We start from the raw sequence: 18,381 nt of genomic DNA on the forward strand, positions 1-18,381 counted from the left end.
TTTTACAGATGAACACGCATAGGCAGTCCATTATTTTTAATAATCTTTTACTATTTGCTTTCAATAACGTTTGCTATTATTTTGGGTGTACTCGTGACTCCAACTCATATAATGGGCTAGATAGGCTCGTACTGTTTTCTTTCTCAATCAAACCTCTTTGGTAAAGATCGTACCGTCTGTCTCCTGTTCTCAATCTAACCTTCTTGCTCTGCAACGTAACCAAGTCGAACGTGTTAGGTGGAATGGGCTTGGTTGTTTGTTGTCACGTGGCTACTACGAGAAAGTGGTAGAGTAGTAGGCCGCTGAGGCATCAGCTAGATGTGGTAGTTTGCGGAGTTGTCATCATGGGGCGCGAGGGAATTGTTTGTAGAAGTTTCGGTCTCTTTTTTGCACTGCTGCTGCTCTTGGATGTCTTGAGTGTCTCCTCCGCTGGACCCTTGGTCATGAATACATGGGGCTCAGTGTTCGGGAGGGCAACAGCAAAAGGTGCTGCCTACTTGTGGTATATGGGGAACATGGGAAATCGTTTGCTTTCTTTTTAACCTGTGAAAGATACAAAACAAACCAGGATTGCGAGTCTGCCTTGGACTGCAGTTGTTTATTGTCCTTTTATTAATGGGTCTGCCTATTGGATGGACTAAATTAAAATACCTCGATGCTGCGCTTGCTTTTTGTACAAAGCGAAACTTGAAGGGGCTGTGATATTGCTGACTGTAAAGCACGCTTTTTATTGTATCATGTTGAAGTCTCATTGATTTCCATACTCTACAACTGATTACACCACCGCGTCCGTCCGTTCCCCCCCCCCCCCCCCCCCCCCCCTATATGACAGGCACCCTGACAAGAAATTTCATTCCTTGATCTTTGAACTAGAATTTCAAGCTAGTGAGATTCTACTTCCGTTTAGAAGGAACTTTTTTCCCCCATAGTTCAGGATTGCTATTTCTCTTAGTAGCCAGCAGTCCTCTTAGCGGCTTTTACTGTATTCACAGGACTGGCCCTGCCAGACGCAGCAGGAGTGCAGCATTTCTTATCCTCTTGCTGCTGCCCTACTTGTTTCCTGATCGAAAAGACAAGTGAATTCTGTGCAAGTGCAGGGCGTTTAACCACTGGTTCATGTTGGAGCGCTGCTGTCTCCTCTCTTCCTTCCCAGTTGGAAGACTTGCATTGTAGGGGACAGCCTTGTGGTAAGAACCTGCACTAGTGCTGAATTCACTTGTCTCTTTGGCGCGGGAGAGGGAGCGTGGTGGCGGCGCGGCTGCAGCTTTGGCGCAAAGCCAAAGGGGTTGGGGATAGGAAAGGGGAGATGCCCTCCACCCCCCCCCCCCCCCGCATCTCTTTCCTTTTTAACAGGCCAAGAAGGGGAGTAGCTGGACTATCGGGGGGGGGGGGGGAGAGCATCGCCCCCCCCCCCACCTAACTACCATTGGGGGGAGGGGTTGGTTGGAGTGCAAGGGAAGGTGCTGGACTGGGGGGGGGGTTAGAGGGCAAGGGAAGTTGATGGTCTATTAGGGGGGATGGAATGAAAGGGAATGTGCTGTACTGTTGGGGGGATTGGAAGGCAGGGGAAGGTACTGGACTATGATGTGGGTTGGATGGCAAGGGAAAATGGTAAACTTTGGGGAGTTGGAGGGAAGGGAAAGATACTGGATTGGGGGAGGAGACGGAAAGTGAATATGCTGGACTACAGGACTATGATGGGCAAGGGGAGATGCTGCACTGCTTGGGGGATGGGTAAGGTCAGATGCCTTTTGGGGTGGGATGGAGAGATGAAGGTTCACCTAGGGTGCCAGATACCCTTGGGCCAGCCTTGTGTGTTCTGATTACATGCACTGTCATTTAAAATCTGAAAACTGAAAGGATGCTATATATTATATTCCTTCTGTTATCTAATTAAATTTTAATACATTGTTTATCACAGTAGCATCCCAGAGAATGCCTACAATCAAAGGACTTTTTACAGAGCCGCGCTAGCAATCTAGAATGGCAAATGTGAGGATGCCCATTCAGTTCCTATGGGCTTCATTGCATTTGCTGCTTGAAATTGCTAGCATGGCTTTGTAAAAGGAGCACCAATAGATCTTAGTGGTCCTAAATAGCCTTCATTTTGATCATGTAGAATTAGTCCAATAAAATGTGTCATATTATGTTTGTGTTTAACTGTTGGGCGTTAATTTGCTCAAGTCAAAGCAAGAAATGAGGCGGTCCGATTATATGAATAAATCATAGATTACATTGGAGGAAAGGGGTTGTTTATGTTAGAGTAATAAGATTAGAGAGGCAAAATAATCATTGTGAAAAAATGTATAATGAATAAGAAGAATCCACAGAATTCTATATTTTTTTTTAACTGTTGTTTGTTATCCTTGTTTATCTATATTTTAGAAAATTGACCTAATATTTCATATCATAGGAAAATAAAAACAATTTGATTTTAACTGACAAGTTTTAGCTTATGTTGATCATTGGTCTTGCCTCTAAAATCTCCATAATTTTATTTTTTGAGATAGTGGCTAACATATAAAATCATATTTTATTGTTATTTGCACACTTTGATTTCATGGTATATAAGTGATATAAATTATGCATTCCCCACTGTGTTGCATACAGCATGGAGCATTCTGCAGTCTGGTGGGTCTGCACTGGATGCTGTTGAGAAGGGCTGCTCAGAGTGTGAGACTGCACAGTGTGACGGCAGTGTGGGGTTTGGCGGAAGCCCCGATGAACTTGGAGAAACAACTTTGGATGCTATGATAATGAATGGGTAAGAAAAGGAATGCTGATTTGTGTAGTTCATTTCCATGCCAGCTTTACAGTTCTGTGCTAGTAGAAGCTGTATTATCATGCTTTAAGTGCACAGGTGTTTGTGGTTTGTCTGAAATATTTAGGCTGGGACCCACGCTGGTTTCAGAAACTACCAGTAAATCATCATATAGTGACTCAGATGAGAGCACTCCAATTTCAGAAGATTCAAAACAAGATTATATAGTAAAGTGGTGATAAGAGACAGTTGGATTGCCTGGATATCTCAGAAGCAATAGAAGTGCATGTTTCTATATAGAATACTCAGCAAGTCCTGGACTTACTACTTCTTTCTTAGGACAGTAACAACTGAGGAATTCCCAGCCATTGCTTAACACCACATCTTGGCTGTCCCTGGAGAGAATTGATACTTGTCCATTCAGTTAAAGGACTTCTAATATGGGCTCCTTTTACAAAGCTGTGCTACCATTAGCGGTGCGCTGAATGCAAAGAAGTCCATGGGAATTGAACGCCACTAATTGGTAGTGCAGCTTTGGAAAAGGAGCCCTATATTTGGTGGCCTAGAAAGGAGAGGATTTAAGAATGAGGACGATCTCGAGGAAGTATTTCTTCACTCGGAGAGTGGTGGATGCTTGGAATGCCCTCCCCCGGGAGGTGGTGGAGATGAAAACGGTAACGGAATTCAAACATGCGTGGGATAAACATAAAGGAATCCTGTTCAGAAGGAATGGATCCTCAGGAGCTTAACCAAGATTGGATAGCAGAGCCAGTAGTGGGAGGCGGGGATAGTGCTGGGCAGACTTATACGGTCTGTGCCAGAGCCGGTGGTGGGAGGCGGGACTGGAGGTTGGGAGGCAGGGATAGTGCTGGGCAGACTTATACGGTGTGTGCCAGAGCCGGTGGTTGGGAGGTGGGCATAGTGCTGGGCAGACTTATACGGTCTGTGCCCTGAAGAGCATAGATACAAATCAAAGTAGGGTATACACAAAAAGTAGCACACATGAGTTGTCTTGTTGGGCAGACTGGATGGACCGTGCAGGTCTTTTTTCTGCCGTCATCTAGTATGGTACTATGTTACTATCTCCATGTTGTCATGCTCTGGGCTCCCTGTCAATGAAAGTGGGCAGGACTGCAGTTGGTTGTCATTTGGCTAAGTAACCTATGGAGGCTACTTAGATTTTCTCCTGCTGTATAAAAAATTACAAAAATATGATTCTTAGGTATTCTTTTCCACTTTTTAATTAAGTGTATGTAAAATATATATATAATATATTCACCACTGGAATCATTGAATAACAAAAATATCTAAATGTGTGTCTTTTATGCCTGCTTAACTTAGTCAAATTCAGCTAACGTAGAAAATCACATCTGTTAACTAAGGGCTTTACTAACTTTCCCAGAAAATATACGTGTAGGTCATTTTCTCCAAGGACAAGCAGGGTTTTAATTCTCGTGCACTGCTACCGTAATTCTTTTTTTACCTCTGTCGACTGCTGGACAGGGCCCCTGGGACTGGCCAGCATCAGACCCGACCACGAGGTGACTTGAGGGTTCGATGTCATCCTCGTCGGCACCAAGGAGTCTAGACACCAAGCTTTGGGCGAAGGCCAAGAAGCATCGGTTGTCCTTGTTATATGGTGCCTGGAGCTCTGAGGCATCAAGGGACTCGACACCGAGAAGCATCGGCACCAGGAGGATTGTTCCCCCTCTATCCAGGAGGTGCTGGTTCACCTGTCTCCAGACAGCCAGGATTTGACTCCTGACTTGGCCCCTTCTGTTCTGCAGCCTGTCTCGGAGCCGACAGCCCAGTCTTTCCCGCTGTCGGCCCTCAATGAGTGTATCCGGGCCTTGCTCCCTGAGCTGCTGGATGGCATCTCGCAGTTTTGTGCATTGGTGTCAGCGCTTGTGCCTACCATCCAGCCCACTGCGACCCTGCCTGGCTCTCAGCACATGGTGCGGCCACAATGTCGATTGCCAAACAAGCTGGTACCCCCTCGACTTTGGTGGAGGAAGCTTCACCGGAGTTGAGGTGGAAGCCTACTCAACGCCTCTCTTGGGGACATAGCTCCTCAAAGTCGAGGCAGGCTCTGTCTCAGCCCTCCCACGGGGATTTTCTGAGTGACATTGATGAGGAATGCTCATGGGAGTCAGAGGAGGATCCATGGTACTTCTCAGATGAGTCCTATGGTATTCCCTCTAACCCTCTCCTTCAATTGAAAGGAGAAAGTCTCCTCCAGAGAGCCTTTTGTAAAGGAAATGGCTGAGTCTATTCCATTTTGTTTGGAAGTGGAGGATGAGCCCATGGCTAAGATGCTGAAGGTCCTAGACTACATGTCTCCTCCTAGGGAGGCTGTGACTGTTCCTCTCCATGCGGTACTTGAGCAGGTCCTCGATTGGAACAGGGAGTCCCCTCTGTCTGTCTCTGTCATGCCAAAGAAAATTGACACCCAGTACCAGATCGACAGTATATGTGATTGTGATAGGCCTCAGTTGCCTCACAATTCCATGATTGTGAAATCTGCTCTCAAAAGAGCCAGAGGTTCTAGAGACTATGCCTTGGCACCTCCAAGCAGTGAAGCTAGGACCTTGGGCTCTTTTGGGAGGAAGATGTTCCAGGCCTCAATGCTCGTGTCCCGTATACAATCATACCAGCTCCTTACAAGCTGGTATGTGGGACTCTGTGCCCAATTCATGGACTTGGCAGATTCTCACCGGAGCTGGCCCACTCAGTGTGCCAGTTGGCCAAGCAGCAGAAGGCGTGTTAAATTCTTGGCCAGGGGTGCCTATGACACTTTTCATGTGGCTTCCAGGATCTCTGCTCAAATTATAGCATAAGTACATAAGTAATGCCATACTGGGAAAAGACCAAGGGTCCATCGAGCCCAGCATCCTGTCCACGACAGCGGCCAATCCAGGCCAAGGGCAATGTGCAGACTCTCATGGCTGCATGTTTCTGACTTAGAACAGTTGGTTTAGAAGAGGTTGGTGGATGCCCCATGTTGGGGGATAACCTTTTTGGAGAAAAGGTTGAGGAGGTCACTGATGAAATCAAAAAGCATACTGATACCATCTCTTCTCCTGCCGGGTGTCTTCTGCCCAAGCCTCCTCAGCTAAGAGGTCTTTTGGCAAGTTGAAGAGGGGTGCCTACTACTCACAGAGATGGAGATACTTATTTTTTTTTTTTTGTTACATTTGTACCCCGCGCTTTGGGAAATGGAGGGTTAAGTGACTTGCCCAGAGTCACAAGGAGCTGCCTGTGCCTGAAGTGGGAATTGAACTCAGTTCCTCAGTTCCCCAGGACCAAAGTCCACCACCCTAACCACTAGGCCACTCCTCCACTCCATTTTGTTGCAGGTGTCCAGGTATTTTATGTTGGGTCGGTGGGGTATACTCTTTTGAACAGGTCTGTCTTTAGTGCTTTCCGGAAATGTAGGTGGTCGAGCGTAGTTTTTACTGCTTTTGGCAGTGCGTTCCACAGTTGTGCGCTTAAGTATGAAAAACTGGATGCATAGGTAGATTTGTATTTGAGTCCTTTGTTGCTTGGGTAGTGGAGATTTAGATGATTTTGTGGTATTTCTGGTTGGCAAGTCTATGAGATCTGTCATGTATCCCGGTGCCTCGTCGTAAATTATTTTGTGAACAGTCGAGCAAATTTTGAAAGTGATACGTTCTTTGATTGGTAGCCAATGTAGTTCTTTTTCTATATCAATTTGGCAGCGCAGGAAAAAAACAAGCAAAGACAAAAATAAGGGGACTGAGGAAACCACTATGTGATGGATACTGTCCACTAATTCTGAGCTCTGGAAGACCTGTTCCATGATTACATTCTGCTTAAAGATGAACTCCTTAAAGTGGTAGTACAGCAACACTTATTTACAGTGGATTCAACTGTTGCATGCCTCCTTCTCCTGCAGTTTGTGGAAAAATCACCAGCAAGAGAGCTTTCACAAAGATAAAATATTCAATGCTTCTTAGACTCCCTTCCCAATTAATCTTTCAAAAATGTATTAATGTATAAGATTTAAAATGAATTCCCCAAGTAGCCTTATTTAAGGACTTAATGGAGTACTAAGGAAAAAACCTCAATCATACATGAGCAAAAATTTACCTGTTAACAGGTGTTTAATAGACAGCAGGATGATTCGAGCACACAGGTGGGTGACACCACACAATACTGGAAGCAACACCTCTCCTACAGATCAGAAACAGCATAATGTTCTGTTCATGCATGGTTTCTCTCGCATGCATTGGTCTCAGACCCCCAGTGTTTTGTTTTTTTACACTCTGCCAAATACAAATCTCTCCTTGTTCGTTTTCCAACGTTGTCTTTCTTCAGGTTTAGTATAATAAAATAAAATCCACCACCAACAAGAAAAGCTCTCATTAGTTTGAACTTTCCAATTTATACAACATGGCACATACTAAACCTGGCTTCAAGTCATGCCCATAGTGCAGAAAGATCCAGAGCTTTGAAATCCATTAAAAAAAAGAAAAAAGTCTCAGGTTCTGAGCATTCCAAAAGATCCTCTTCTGCTGGTATAAGCTCTGTACAGTGAATTCAAAAGACAAGTTGCAGAACCACAGTTCTTTTGTTTCAGGACAGCTTTTGAAGGCGACATCTTGACCTAAAAGGTCGGTCATTTCAAATGCAGCCACTTAGATCTTAGAAAAGGCTCTATCTAAGCTGTCCTCTAAAGTAGAGAATAAGCACATCACCTTAGTAAAGGTTCAGCATACTGTTAGGTTTCAACTTGGCACAGACTGCACAGAGGTTCATCCGTCATCTTCGGTACAAAGGGTTCAACTTCAACTGCTCCTGTACAATTAAGTGCAGCTTATATTCAGCCTACGTTATAGTATAATATTGTCATCATAGAGTCTCCACACAGATGTTCTGTTTCCTTATCAAGCCTCAGGTCACTTCCTCTCGCTTCCTCTTGCCAGCCTGCTTTGGCTCAACCCCAGCAAGCTTGTTCTCGTCAACAGCATGCACCTAAGGTCCCTGTTGCTCCCCAGTCTAAACAAGTGGTGAGCTTTTGACTGGCTTCAGCAGAGCATAGCCGTTGTCAAAGTGTCTGTATTGATTGACCTGCTGGTTGGGGAGGCTGAAGTTTATCCACGAAAGGAGGCCCCTTATCACCTCCGACCAGTGGATTATCCAATTAGTCTGTCTCGGATATGCACTAAATTGGTTTCAAAAACCTCCAAATTGCTCACCGAGAGCTCATTACTTCAGCTCTCAGCACAAGCAGGTACTTGCAGAGGAACTCTCTGCCCTTCTACAGGCCCTCTCGGTTGAACCCGTTCCACCAGGGAAAGAAGGGCAGGAATTCTATTCCAGATGCTTCCTCATGCAAAAGAAGATGGGGGTGGGGTGGGGGGATATGTCCCATCCTAGACCTAAGGGCCCTGAACAGATTCCCGATCAAAGAAAAGTTCAGGATGGTTTCCCTGGGCACCCTTCTCCCCATAGTTCAGGAAAACAATTGGCTATGCTTAAAGGATGCATATACTCGCATCCCGATACTTCTGGGGGGCTGGAAGTATCTTCAATTTTGGTTGGGAACATATCACTACCAGTACCGTGTGTTGCCTTTTTGGCCTTGTGTCAGCTCCCAGGGTCTTTACCAAATGTCTAGCTGTAGTTGCAGCGTCGCTACACAAACTGGGAGTCCATGTGTTCCCTTACATCTACGATTAGTTTCAAGGCCAATCATCTGGAGACTTAAAGCTTGTCCTATCTGTCTTCAGCTCACTAGTTTAAAACAGGAGCTCAGCAAAGTAAAGTAAAGCAAAAATTGAATGCACTTAAAGCAGCTTCTAGGACTGCACAAAATCATACTGCATAGAATCATACCAAATTCTCACCACTGCCTCAAAGGATAAAACCACCTAAGAATAGATGGTTCACAGTAGGCTCAGGCAGACTTTGTTATATGACTCAGAAGCATCCGGCCTCACAAGTGTCGCCCCTACAAAATTCTTTTGCTCCATTACAGTACTGTGATGTTCCTGAAAATAGAACTGAGGCGGAAGAAAAAGCAATGAAGCTGGAACAAAAAGATATGAAGGTACCCAAAGAGAAAAGACACCCCCAAATCACAAATGTTGAAATACATAGCAGGAAATGCAGATGGAAAGCGATAACCACAAATGCTCGCAGTCTAAGCAATAAAGTTCATTACCTTCAAGCCCTGATGTTGGAGGCAGACTTTGTTGCAATCATGGAAACGTGGCTCAATGGTTCCCATGATTGGTATGCAAACATACCAGGCTATAATCTATTTAGGAAGGATAGAGATGGTCGTAAAGGTGGAGGTGTAGCTCTGTTTGTGAGAAATGATATCGCAGCGACTGAAATGACAGGGACCTGGGGAAAGGAAGAAGCAATATGGATCACCTTAAAAAGAGATGATAGAACCTCTGTCCATGTAGGTGTTATCTACAGACCCCCGACACAATTGGAAGAACTAGATAAAGATCTGATCGCAGATATTCAAAAGTTGGGAAAGAAGAGAGAAGTGCTGTTGCTGGGAGATTTCAATCTGCCGGATGTAGATTGGAAGGTTCCATCTGCGGAATCGGAAAGAAGTAGAGAAATCGTGGATGCTTTTCAAAGTGCTCTGCTCAGACAAATGGTGACGGAACCCACAAGGGAGGGAGAGACGCTGGATCTGGTGCTCTTAAATGGGGATAGTGTGTCAATTGTCCGAGGGGTTGCCCACCTGGGCAGCAGTGACCATCAAACGGTTTGGTTTGATATGACAGCTAAAGTGGAGGGCGGCCACTCAAAACTCAAAGTCCTGGATTTCAAGCATGCTGACTTTAGTAAAATGGGGGGATATCTAAAGAAGGAGCTGATGGACTGGAGGGTGAACGGGAAGTGGAAGGACAGTGGTCCAGGCTGTAAGAAGCTATAAATAGGGCCACAAACCTTTATGTAAGGAGAGTAAATAAAAGCAAGAGAAAAAGGAAGCCGATATGGTTCTCCAAGGAGATGGCTGAGAAAATAAAGGCTAGAGTTGGTGTTCCTGAAATACAGAAAAACTCAAAAAGAGGAACACTCAGAGGAATACCGGATGAAACTGAAAGGAGCCAAGAGAGAGATACGTTTGGCGAAAGCGGAAGAACAAATGGCTAGAAATGTAAGGAGGGGTGACAAAAATTTCTTCAGGTATATTAGTGAAAGGAGGAAGACTAAAAGGGGAATTGTGAGACTGAAAGATGCTGCGAACCGCTATGTAGATAATGATGAAGAAAAAGCAAATTTGCTAAATAGATACTTTTGTTCTGTTTTCACAGAAGAAAATCCTGGAGAAGGACCGCGATTGACTGGCAAAAGCAGGAATGAGAATGGAGTGGATAGAGCACCGTTCACGGAAGAGAGTGTGTATGAACAACTTGAAAATCTAAAGGTGGACAAAGCCGTGGGACTGGACGGGATCCACCCCAGGATATTGAGGGAGCTCAGAGAGGTTCTGGCGGGTCCTCTTAAAGATTTGTTTAATAAATCCTTGGAGACTGGAGAGGTTCCGTTGGATTGGAGAATGGAGGACGTAGTCCCTATTCACAAAAGTGGTGATAGAGAAGAAGCTGGAAACTACAGGCCGGTAAGCCTCACTTCGGTTTTTGGAAAAGTAATGGAAGCGATGCTGAAGGAAAGGATAGTGAATTTCCTGGAAGCCAATAAGTTGCAAGATCCGAGACAACATGGTTTTACCAAAGGTAAATTGTGCCAAACGAATCTCATTGAATTCTTTGACTGGGTGACCGGAGAATTGAATCAGAGACGTGCTATAGACGTAATCTACTTAGATTTCAGCAAAGCTTTTGACACGGTTCCCCACAGGAGGCTCTTGAATAAACTTGACAGGCTGAAGATAGGACCCGACGTGGTGAATTGGATTAGGAACTGGTTGACGGACAGACGCCAGAGGGTGGTGGTTAATGGAATTCGCTCGGATGAGGGAAAGGTGACTAGTGGAGTGCCTCGGATCAGTGCTGGGATTTGTGAGTGACATTGCAGAAGTGTTAGAAGGTAAAGTTTGCCTTTTTGCGGATGATACTAAGATTTGTAATAGAGTGGACACCTGGGAGGGAGTGGAAAACATGAAAAAGGATCTGCGGAAGCTAGAAGAATGGTCTAAGGTTTGGCAATTAAAATTGAATGTGAAGAAATGCAAAGTGATGCACTTGGGGAGTAGAAATCCATGGGAGACGTATGTGTTAGGCGGTGAGTGTCTGATATGTACGGACGAGGAGAGGGATCTTGGGGTGATAGTATCTGAGGATCTGAAGGCGACGAAACAGTTTGACAAGGCGGTGGCCGTAGCTAGAAGGTTGCTAGGCTGTATAGCGAGAGGTGTGACCAGCAGAAGAAAAGAGGTTTTAATGCCCCTGTATAAGTCGTTGGTGAGGCCCCACCTGGAGTATTGTGTTCAGTTCTGGAGGCCGTATCTTGCTAAGCATGTAAAAAGAATTGAAGCGGTGCAAAGAAAAGCTACAAGAATGGTATAGGATTTGCGTTACAAGACATTATGAGGAGAGACTTGCTGACCTGAACATGTATACCCTGGAGGAAAGGAGAAACGGGTGATATGATACAGACGTTCAAATATTTGAAAGGTATTAATCCGCAAACAAACCTTTTCTATAGATGGGAAGGCGGTAGAACTAGAGGACAAGAAATGAGATTGAAGGGGGGGCTGACTCAAGAAAAATGTCAGGAAGTATTTTTTCACAGAGAGAGTGGTGAATACTTGGAATGCCCTCCAGCGGGAGGTGGTGGAGATGAAAACTGTAATGGAATTCAAACATGCGTGGGATAAACATAAAGGAATCCTGTTCAGAAGGAATGGATCCTCAGAAGCTTAGCGGAGATTGAGTGGCAGAGCCGGTGGTGGGAGGCGGGGCTAGTGCTGGGCAGACTTCTACGGTCTGTGCCCTGAAAATGGCAGATACAAATCAAGGTAAGGTATATACAAAAAGCTCATATGAGTTTATCTTGTTGGGCAGAGTGGATGGACCATGCAGGTCTTTTCTGCCGTCATCTACTATGTTACTATGATTAGCTGGTGAAGAGCATGTCAGAGGATGGTCCTTGGGAGTCCATGCAGAGAACTATTTGGGTGCTAGAAGTTCTAGGGTTTGTTATAAACTACCTCAAGTTACATCTTTGACCTGCTCGATATGCAGAAGATTCTAGCCTTTCTCTCAGGGCCGAGGGCAGACACTTTAGTCGCATTGGCCTCTCAGGTTTGAGCCTCTCAGCAGGTCACAGCTCAGCAGATGTTGAGGTTGTTGGGTGTTTAATCTACCCACTATAATTATACATGGGCCACATGTAACACCTATGACATGCCTTCAAATGAGATCAGCCCAATGGACCCTAGCCTCCCAGTGGGGCTAGGCTACAGGAGACCTGGAAGATGTCATCCGAGTGTCTCCAGACCTTGTTCATTCTCTGCTCTCGTGGACTGTTTGATCCAGTTTGACCCTGGGACTTCCATTCGAAATTCTTTAGCCACAAAATGTGCTGACGACGGATGCATCTCTCGGTTGGGGAGCTCATGTACATGGGCTTCACACTCAGGGAGCATGGTCCCTCCAGGAAACAGGTCTTCAGATCAATCTTCTGGAGCTTCGTGTGACCTGGAACGCTCTAAAGGCTTTCAGATATCGGCTGTCCATCCAAATTGTGCTCATTCAAGCAGACAACCAGGTTGCAGTGCATTACACCAACAAGCAGGGGGCACCGTCTTATGCCCTCTGTGTCAGGAGGCCGTCCGGATGTGGCACAGGGCTCAGAAACATGACGTTCGTCTGAGCCACTTATCTGGCAGACAAAAACAGTCTGACTGACAGATTGAGCAGGGTTATGTAACCTCACGAGTGGTGTCTCAATATAGGCATTGCCCGCAAGATCTTCCAAGAGTGGGGCACCTCGGCGGATCTCTTTGCCACTCAACTGAATCACAGAGTCTCTCAGTTCTGCTCCAGGCTTCAGGCCAATGACAGATTAGCGTTGGATGCCTTCCTCCTGCATTTGGGGGTCAAGTCTTCTGTATGCTTATCCTCCCATTCCTGTTGTGGGAAAGACTGTGCTGAAACTCAAGCAAGACCATGGGACCATGATCTTAATCATGCCTTACTGGCCTCAGCAGATCTGGTTCCATCTTTTTCTGGAGTTATCCTTCAAAGAACCATGGCGTTTGAAGTGTTTTCTTACCCTCATCACGCAGAATGAGGGATCTCTTCTACATCCCAACCTTCAGTCTCTGGCCCTTATGGCCTGAATGTTGAGAGCCTAGAATTTGCTTCTCTTGGTCTGTCAGAGGGTGTCTCCCGGTGTCTCCAGAGTCTTCCTGGCTTCCAGGAAAGATTCCACTAAGAGGTGGTGTTCTTTCAAGTGGAGAAGTTTGCCATCTGGTGTGAGGCAAGGCCCTAGATCCTGTTTACTGTCCTACATAGTTCCTGCTTGAATACCGTCTGCACCTTTCCAAGTCTGGTCTCAAGACTCCGTAAAGGTTTACCGCAGTGCAGTTAGTGCTTATCAGCGTGTAGAGAATAAGCCCATCTCTGGACAGCCTCTAGTTCTTCGCTTCATGAGAGGTTTTCTTTTGTCAAAGCCCCTTGTCAAACCTCCGCCTGTATCATGGGACCTCAGTGTTGTTCTCACCCAGCTGATGAAAGCTCCTTTTGAGGCACTGAATTCCTTCCATCTGAAGTACTTGACCTGGAAGGTCATTTTCTTGGTGGCTGTTACTTCAGCTGATAGTCTGTGAGCTTCAGGCCTCAGTGGTGGATGTACCTTATACCAAGTTTCATCACAACAGAGTAGTCCTCCGCATGCACCCTAGGTTCCTGCCAAATGTGTCGGAGTGCCATCTGAACCAGTTAGTTGTCTTGCCAACACTCATCCTCTGACCTCATACCCATCCTGGTGAGAGCACCTTGCACACCTTGGACTGCAAGCGAGTATTGGCCTGCTATGTGGAGTGGACAAGGCCCCATGGACAGTCCGCCCAACTTTTTGATCCCAACCGGATGGGGTTTGCCATCGGGAAACATACAGTCTCTAATTGGCTGGCAGATTGCATTTCTTTCACTTATGCCCAGGCTGGGCTGACACTGAAGGGTCATGTCAAGGCTAATATGTCAGAGTCATGGCTGCTTCGGTAGCCCACTTGTGGTCTGTCTCTTTTAAAGAAATTTGTAAGGCTTCAATGTAGTCTTCAGTCCACACATTCACATCTCATTACTGCCTTGAGCAGGATACCTGATGCGTCTGTTCAGGCAGATAATGTTGCAGAATCTCTTTGGGGTTTAGAATCCAACTGCACCCTCCTAGACCTGTTTTATTCTGTTCCAGGCTGCACTCTCACTCAGTTTGTATATAAGTTGAGGTTGATCTGAGTTATATTCTCGCTGTTGCGAGGTCCAATTGATCAATGTTTGTTGTTTCTGGATGCTAGGGATAACCCCACTTGGGAAAATTAATGCCTTGCTTGTCCTCACAGAAAGCAGTTACTTACCTGTAGCAGGTATTCTCCAAGGACAGCAAGACTTATATTCTTATAAACTCTCCCACCTCCCCTATGACTTGTCTCCAATTTAATTTTTTGTTGTTGTGGTATGTAACTGCGGTAGCCGCGCATGCGCAGTGGAGCATATCTCGCATTCCACAAAAGCTCTTATGGCTTGCTATAAAGGCCGGACTGGGCAACGCAGCGCCGTATTACCCTCTTATGAGAATAAGCCCTATTGTCCTTGGAGAATACCTGCTACAGGTAAGTAACTTCACTATATAAAGATCTCCTGTAGTCACTGAGTGGGAAATTTGTTTTTCTTTAATTTTATTTTTATCTCCGAAGACAGGCAGGGCCAGTTGTATTCTCACATGTGGGTGACGTCATCTGACGGAGCCCGGTGGGATGCTGGCTAGCGTATAGATGTTGATGCAGAACAGGGAGGACATGCCCTCGCGGTCTCCCCTTAATTCCTTTTTTTATCTGCTTTTGCATTACCTTCCAGTGCAGATATTTTTTTAAAATTATTTTCCCTTTTAGTTCTTAGTTATTTTTTTGGCCCTTCAAGTTTTCTTTCTTTTTCACTGCTGAATAGACCCACTTAGGTCTGAGCATTGACCTTGATTTGGGCTCTACCCCTTTTTGTAGTCCAAAATTTAAGAATTTTAATTTGGCTGCAATTCTTAAACCTTGGGCCTAACCATGACCCTAACCCCATTCTTCCTATTTGAAAAGTCAGTTGAGGACACGTCAGGTACAGCAAGAGAGACTTTTTGGCACCAGAAGCATCGACCTTGATGGCTGTCCAGATATCACCTACCACTGGGAGTTCACTGGCATTGAAGAGATGTCCACTTCCCTCAACATTGGGCATTGATAACCCAAGTACTGGTCAGCCTCGGACCTGATACCGAGGACATATATGGGTTCTATGTCTGTACCAAAGAACTGCGATGCTTAGCATCAGGGGAAACCCAAGAAGCACAAGCATTGGTCCTCTTTGATGAATGGTGCCAGGAGCACCGAGGCATTGGCAGAGTCAGCACTGAGAGAAGCACTCCCCATCCTTAATGGAGGTGCCAATGCGCCATTCTCTGGGCAGCTGGGTTTCCGCTTCCAGTTCGGCACCAGCTCCTTTGCAGGTTGTCTTTGTCTCGGCTCCTTCGCAGGCTGTCCCTGTCCTGGCACCTCAATCTTTGCCGATGCCTACCTTCAATGAGCAGTACTGAGCCATGCTGATGGAGGAGTTGGCATAGATGCTACAGCTGCACACTACTCATGCATTGAGGGCACTTGCGCTAGCTGCAGCTCAGCCCCAGCTTCTTCTTGAGGCTCTTAGCTTGCCTGTGGAGCGGGCTTTGATGCCAGCATCCCGACGGGTGTTGACATCACCCGTACAGTATCACTCTCAACATCAGGTGAGGAAGCTTCTCTGGGGTCTGAGGGTGGGACTGTACCTTGACACCTGCCAGGGCATGGGCGTAGTACCACTGTGCTGGAGCAGGCACAGACTCATTCTGTTCAATCTGAGTAAGGTGAGGAGTCTGAATGGGACTTCTCATGGGACCCGGAAGAGGACCCTCATTATTTCTCAAAGGAGGAGTCTTATGGGGATCCCTTCTGATCCCTCCCCAGAGAGAGATGTAAATCTCCACCGGAAGGTCAGTCTCTCACAGGTTTTGTGAAGAAAATGGCTTTGATCACCCCTCTTAAGTTGGAGATGGAGGAACCCAGGGCAGAGATGTCTATTCTGGGTTATGAATCACCTCTTAAGGAAGGGGTCACGGGTTCCATTACACCCTATCCTTAAAGATGCACTGATGAAAAACTGGGAATCTCTTCTCTCAGTGCAGGTTGTACCTAGGAATGTGGATACGGAAGGCTGCCTCACCACTCTTTGGCAGTTGAATCTGCCCTCAAATGAGCTAGGAGTTCGGGATTCATGCCTCTGTTCAGGTAGAGAGGATCAGACACTAGACTCATTTGGGAGGACAGTTTATCAGGCTTCGATGCTTATTGCCTGCATCCATTCCTACCAGATCTACATGAGCATCTACTTGAAGTCTTTGCTACGCAGTATGCTTAGTCTCGTGGACTCTCTTCCTACTCTCAAAGGCTTAGATTTCCACCACCTTCTCGCTCTGCCCAGCAGCCCCATTCCCAGTGCTTTTGCCCTCATCATTCTCTTTTGACTGGCTCCAGGAGAGCATAGTCGCAGTCTAAGTAACCATCCCAAATGACCTTTGGGTGGGGGAGGCTCAGTTTTTACCATCAAAGGTGGAAGTGGCCCCTTGTAACCTCCAACTGATGGGTTTTTCAAATAGTCTGTCTTGGTTATGCACTTCATTCACCAAATTGCCCTCAGCACAAGCAGGCACTTGTAGAGGAAATCTCTGCCCTTCTACAGGCCAATGCGGTCAAACTGTGCCACCAGGGAAGAAGGGAAGGGATTCTATTCCAGGTACTTGTGCTCAAGAAAACAGGGGGAGGGGGGGATTCCGTTCAATCCTAGACCTAAGGGCCCTGAACAAATTCCTGGTCAAAGAAAAGTTCAGGATGATTTCCCTGGGCACCCTTCTTTCCATGATTCAGGAAAATGATTGGCTATGCTCTCTGGACTTGATGCCTCTATCCATGTATCTATTTGTTCCCAGTCACAGGAAGTATCTCGGATTCCGTGTAGGGAAACACCACTAACAGTATCGCGTTCTGCCTTTCGGTCTCTCTTCAGCTCCCAAATGTATAGCAGTAGTTACAGCATTGCCACGCAGACTGGAAGTTTATGTATTTCCCTACCTAGATGATTGGCTGGTCAAGAGTACATCGCAGGAGGGGGCACAAGAATCAATGCAGATAAATATTTGGATGTTGGAGCTACTAGGGTTCATCATAAACTACCCCAAGTCCCAACTTCCCCCAGTACAGCAATTGGAGTACATAGGAGCTGTGCTCGATACAATGCAAGCTTGGGCTTTTCTGCCTCAACTGAGAGCGTATCCCTTAGTAGCAATCACCTCGCAAGTCTGAAGCTCAGCAGATAATTGAGATTGTTAGGCCACATGCAAGCTCATTTTCAAAGCACTTAGCCTCCCAAAGTTCCATAGAAACCTATGGAACTTAGCCTCCCAAAGTGCTTTGAAAATATGCCTAATGGTCTTCACAGTGCATGTCACTCCCATCACTCGTCTCCATTTGAGAGAGGCCCAGTGGATCCTAGCTTCCCAGTGGTCTCAGGCAGCTGGGAACCTAGCAAATGTCATCCAGGTCCCTCCAGAGCTGGGTCATTTTCTTCTCTGATTAGCAGGTCAGTCAGATTTTACAATGGGACTATCATTCCAAATTCTGCCTTCTCAGAAGGTGTTGACGACGGATGCATCCATCCTGGGATGGGGAGCTCATGTCGATGGGCTTCACACCCAAGAGACATGGTCTCTCCAGGAAACAGATCTCCATATCAACCTCGAGCTGAGGGCCGTTTGGAACGCTCTATAGGCTTTCAGAGATCGGCTGCAGAACCAAAATTTTCTCATCCAAACTGACAATCAGGTTACAGTGTACTGTGTGAACAAGCAGGGAGGTGTAGACTCGTGCCCCTTTTGTCAGGAAGTGATAGGGATGTTGCAGTGGATCTTCCTTTATGGGAATCACATACCAAATGGGAAAGGACAAGAGCCTGGCAGAAAGATTGAGCAGTGTAATGCAACCTCACGAGTGGTGTCTCAATATAGGCCTAGCCCGCACATTTTCCAAGAGTGGGGCACCCCCTCAATGGATCTTTTTGCCACTTATCTCAAGAACAGAGTCCCTCAGTTCTGTTCCAGGCTTAGGTCACATGGCAGATTGGCATCAGATGCCTTTCTCCTATATTGGGGGACAAGTCATCTGTATGGGTATCCTCCAGTACCTCTCATAGAGAAGATTTAGCTGAAACTCAAGCAAGTTTGGGGAGCTATGATCCTAATCGCCCTTTATGAGCTGAGGCAGGTCTGGTTTCCTCTTCCTCTGGAGTTGTCCATCGAAGAACTGTGGTGATTGGAGTGTTTTTAACCCTCATCACGCAGAAAGAGGGTTTCCTTCTGCATCTCAGTCT

At 46.2% G+C, this 18,381-nt stretch overlaps 1 protein-coding gene across 2 annotated transcripts in view; it reads left to right on the forward strand.

Moving 5' to 3' along the window:
- The first annotated feature begins 315 nt into the window (after positions 1–315).
- AGA (aspartylglucosaminidase) overlaps positions 316–18,381 on the forward strand; it is a 92,753-nt gene continuing 74,687 nt past the window's right edge. For both annotated transcript variants that reach the window (XM_030192663.1, XM_030192664.1), the window contains exons 1-2: positions 316–486; positions 2,611–2,764. In XM_030192663.1, the coding sequence (XP_030048523.1) occupies positions 345–486; positions 2,611–2,764 (296 nt within the window). In that variant the 5' untranslated portion in view covers positions 316–344. The remainder of the gene's footprint in view (positions 487–2,610; positions 2,765–18,381) is intronic.

Source organism: Microcaecilia unicolor, chromosome 2 (assembly GCF_901765095.1).
Source record: "Microcaecilia unicolor chromosome 2, aMicUni1.1, whole genome shotgun sequence".
NCBI lineage: Eukaryota > Metazoa > Chordata > Amphibia > Gymnophiona > Siphonopidae > Microcaecilia > Microcaecilia unicolor.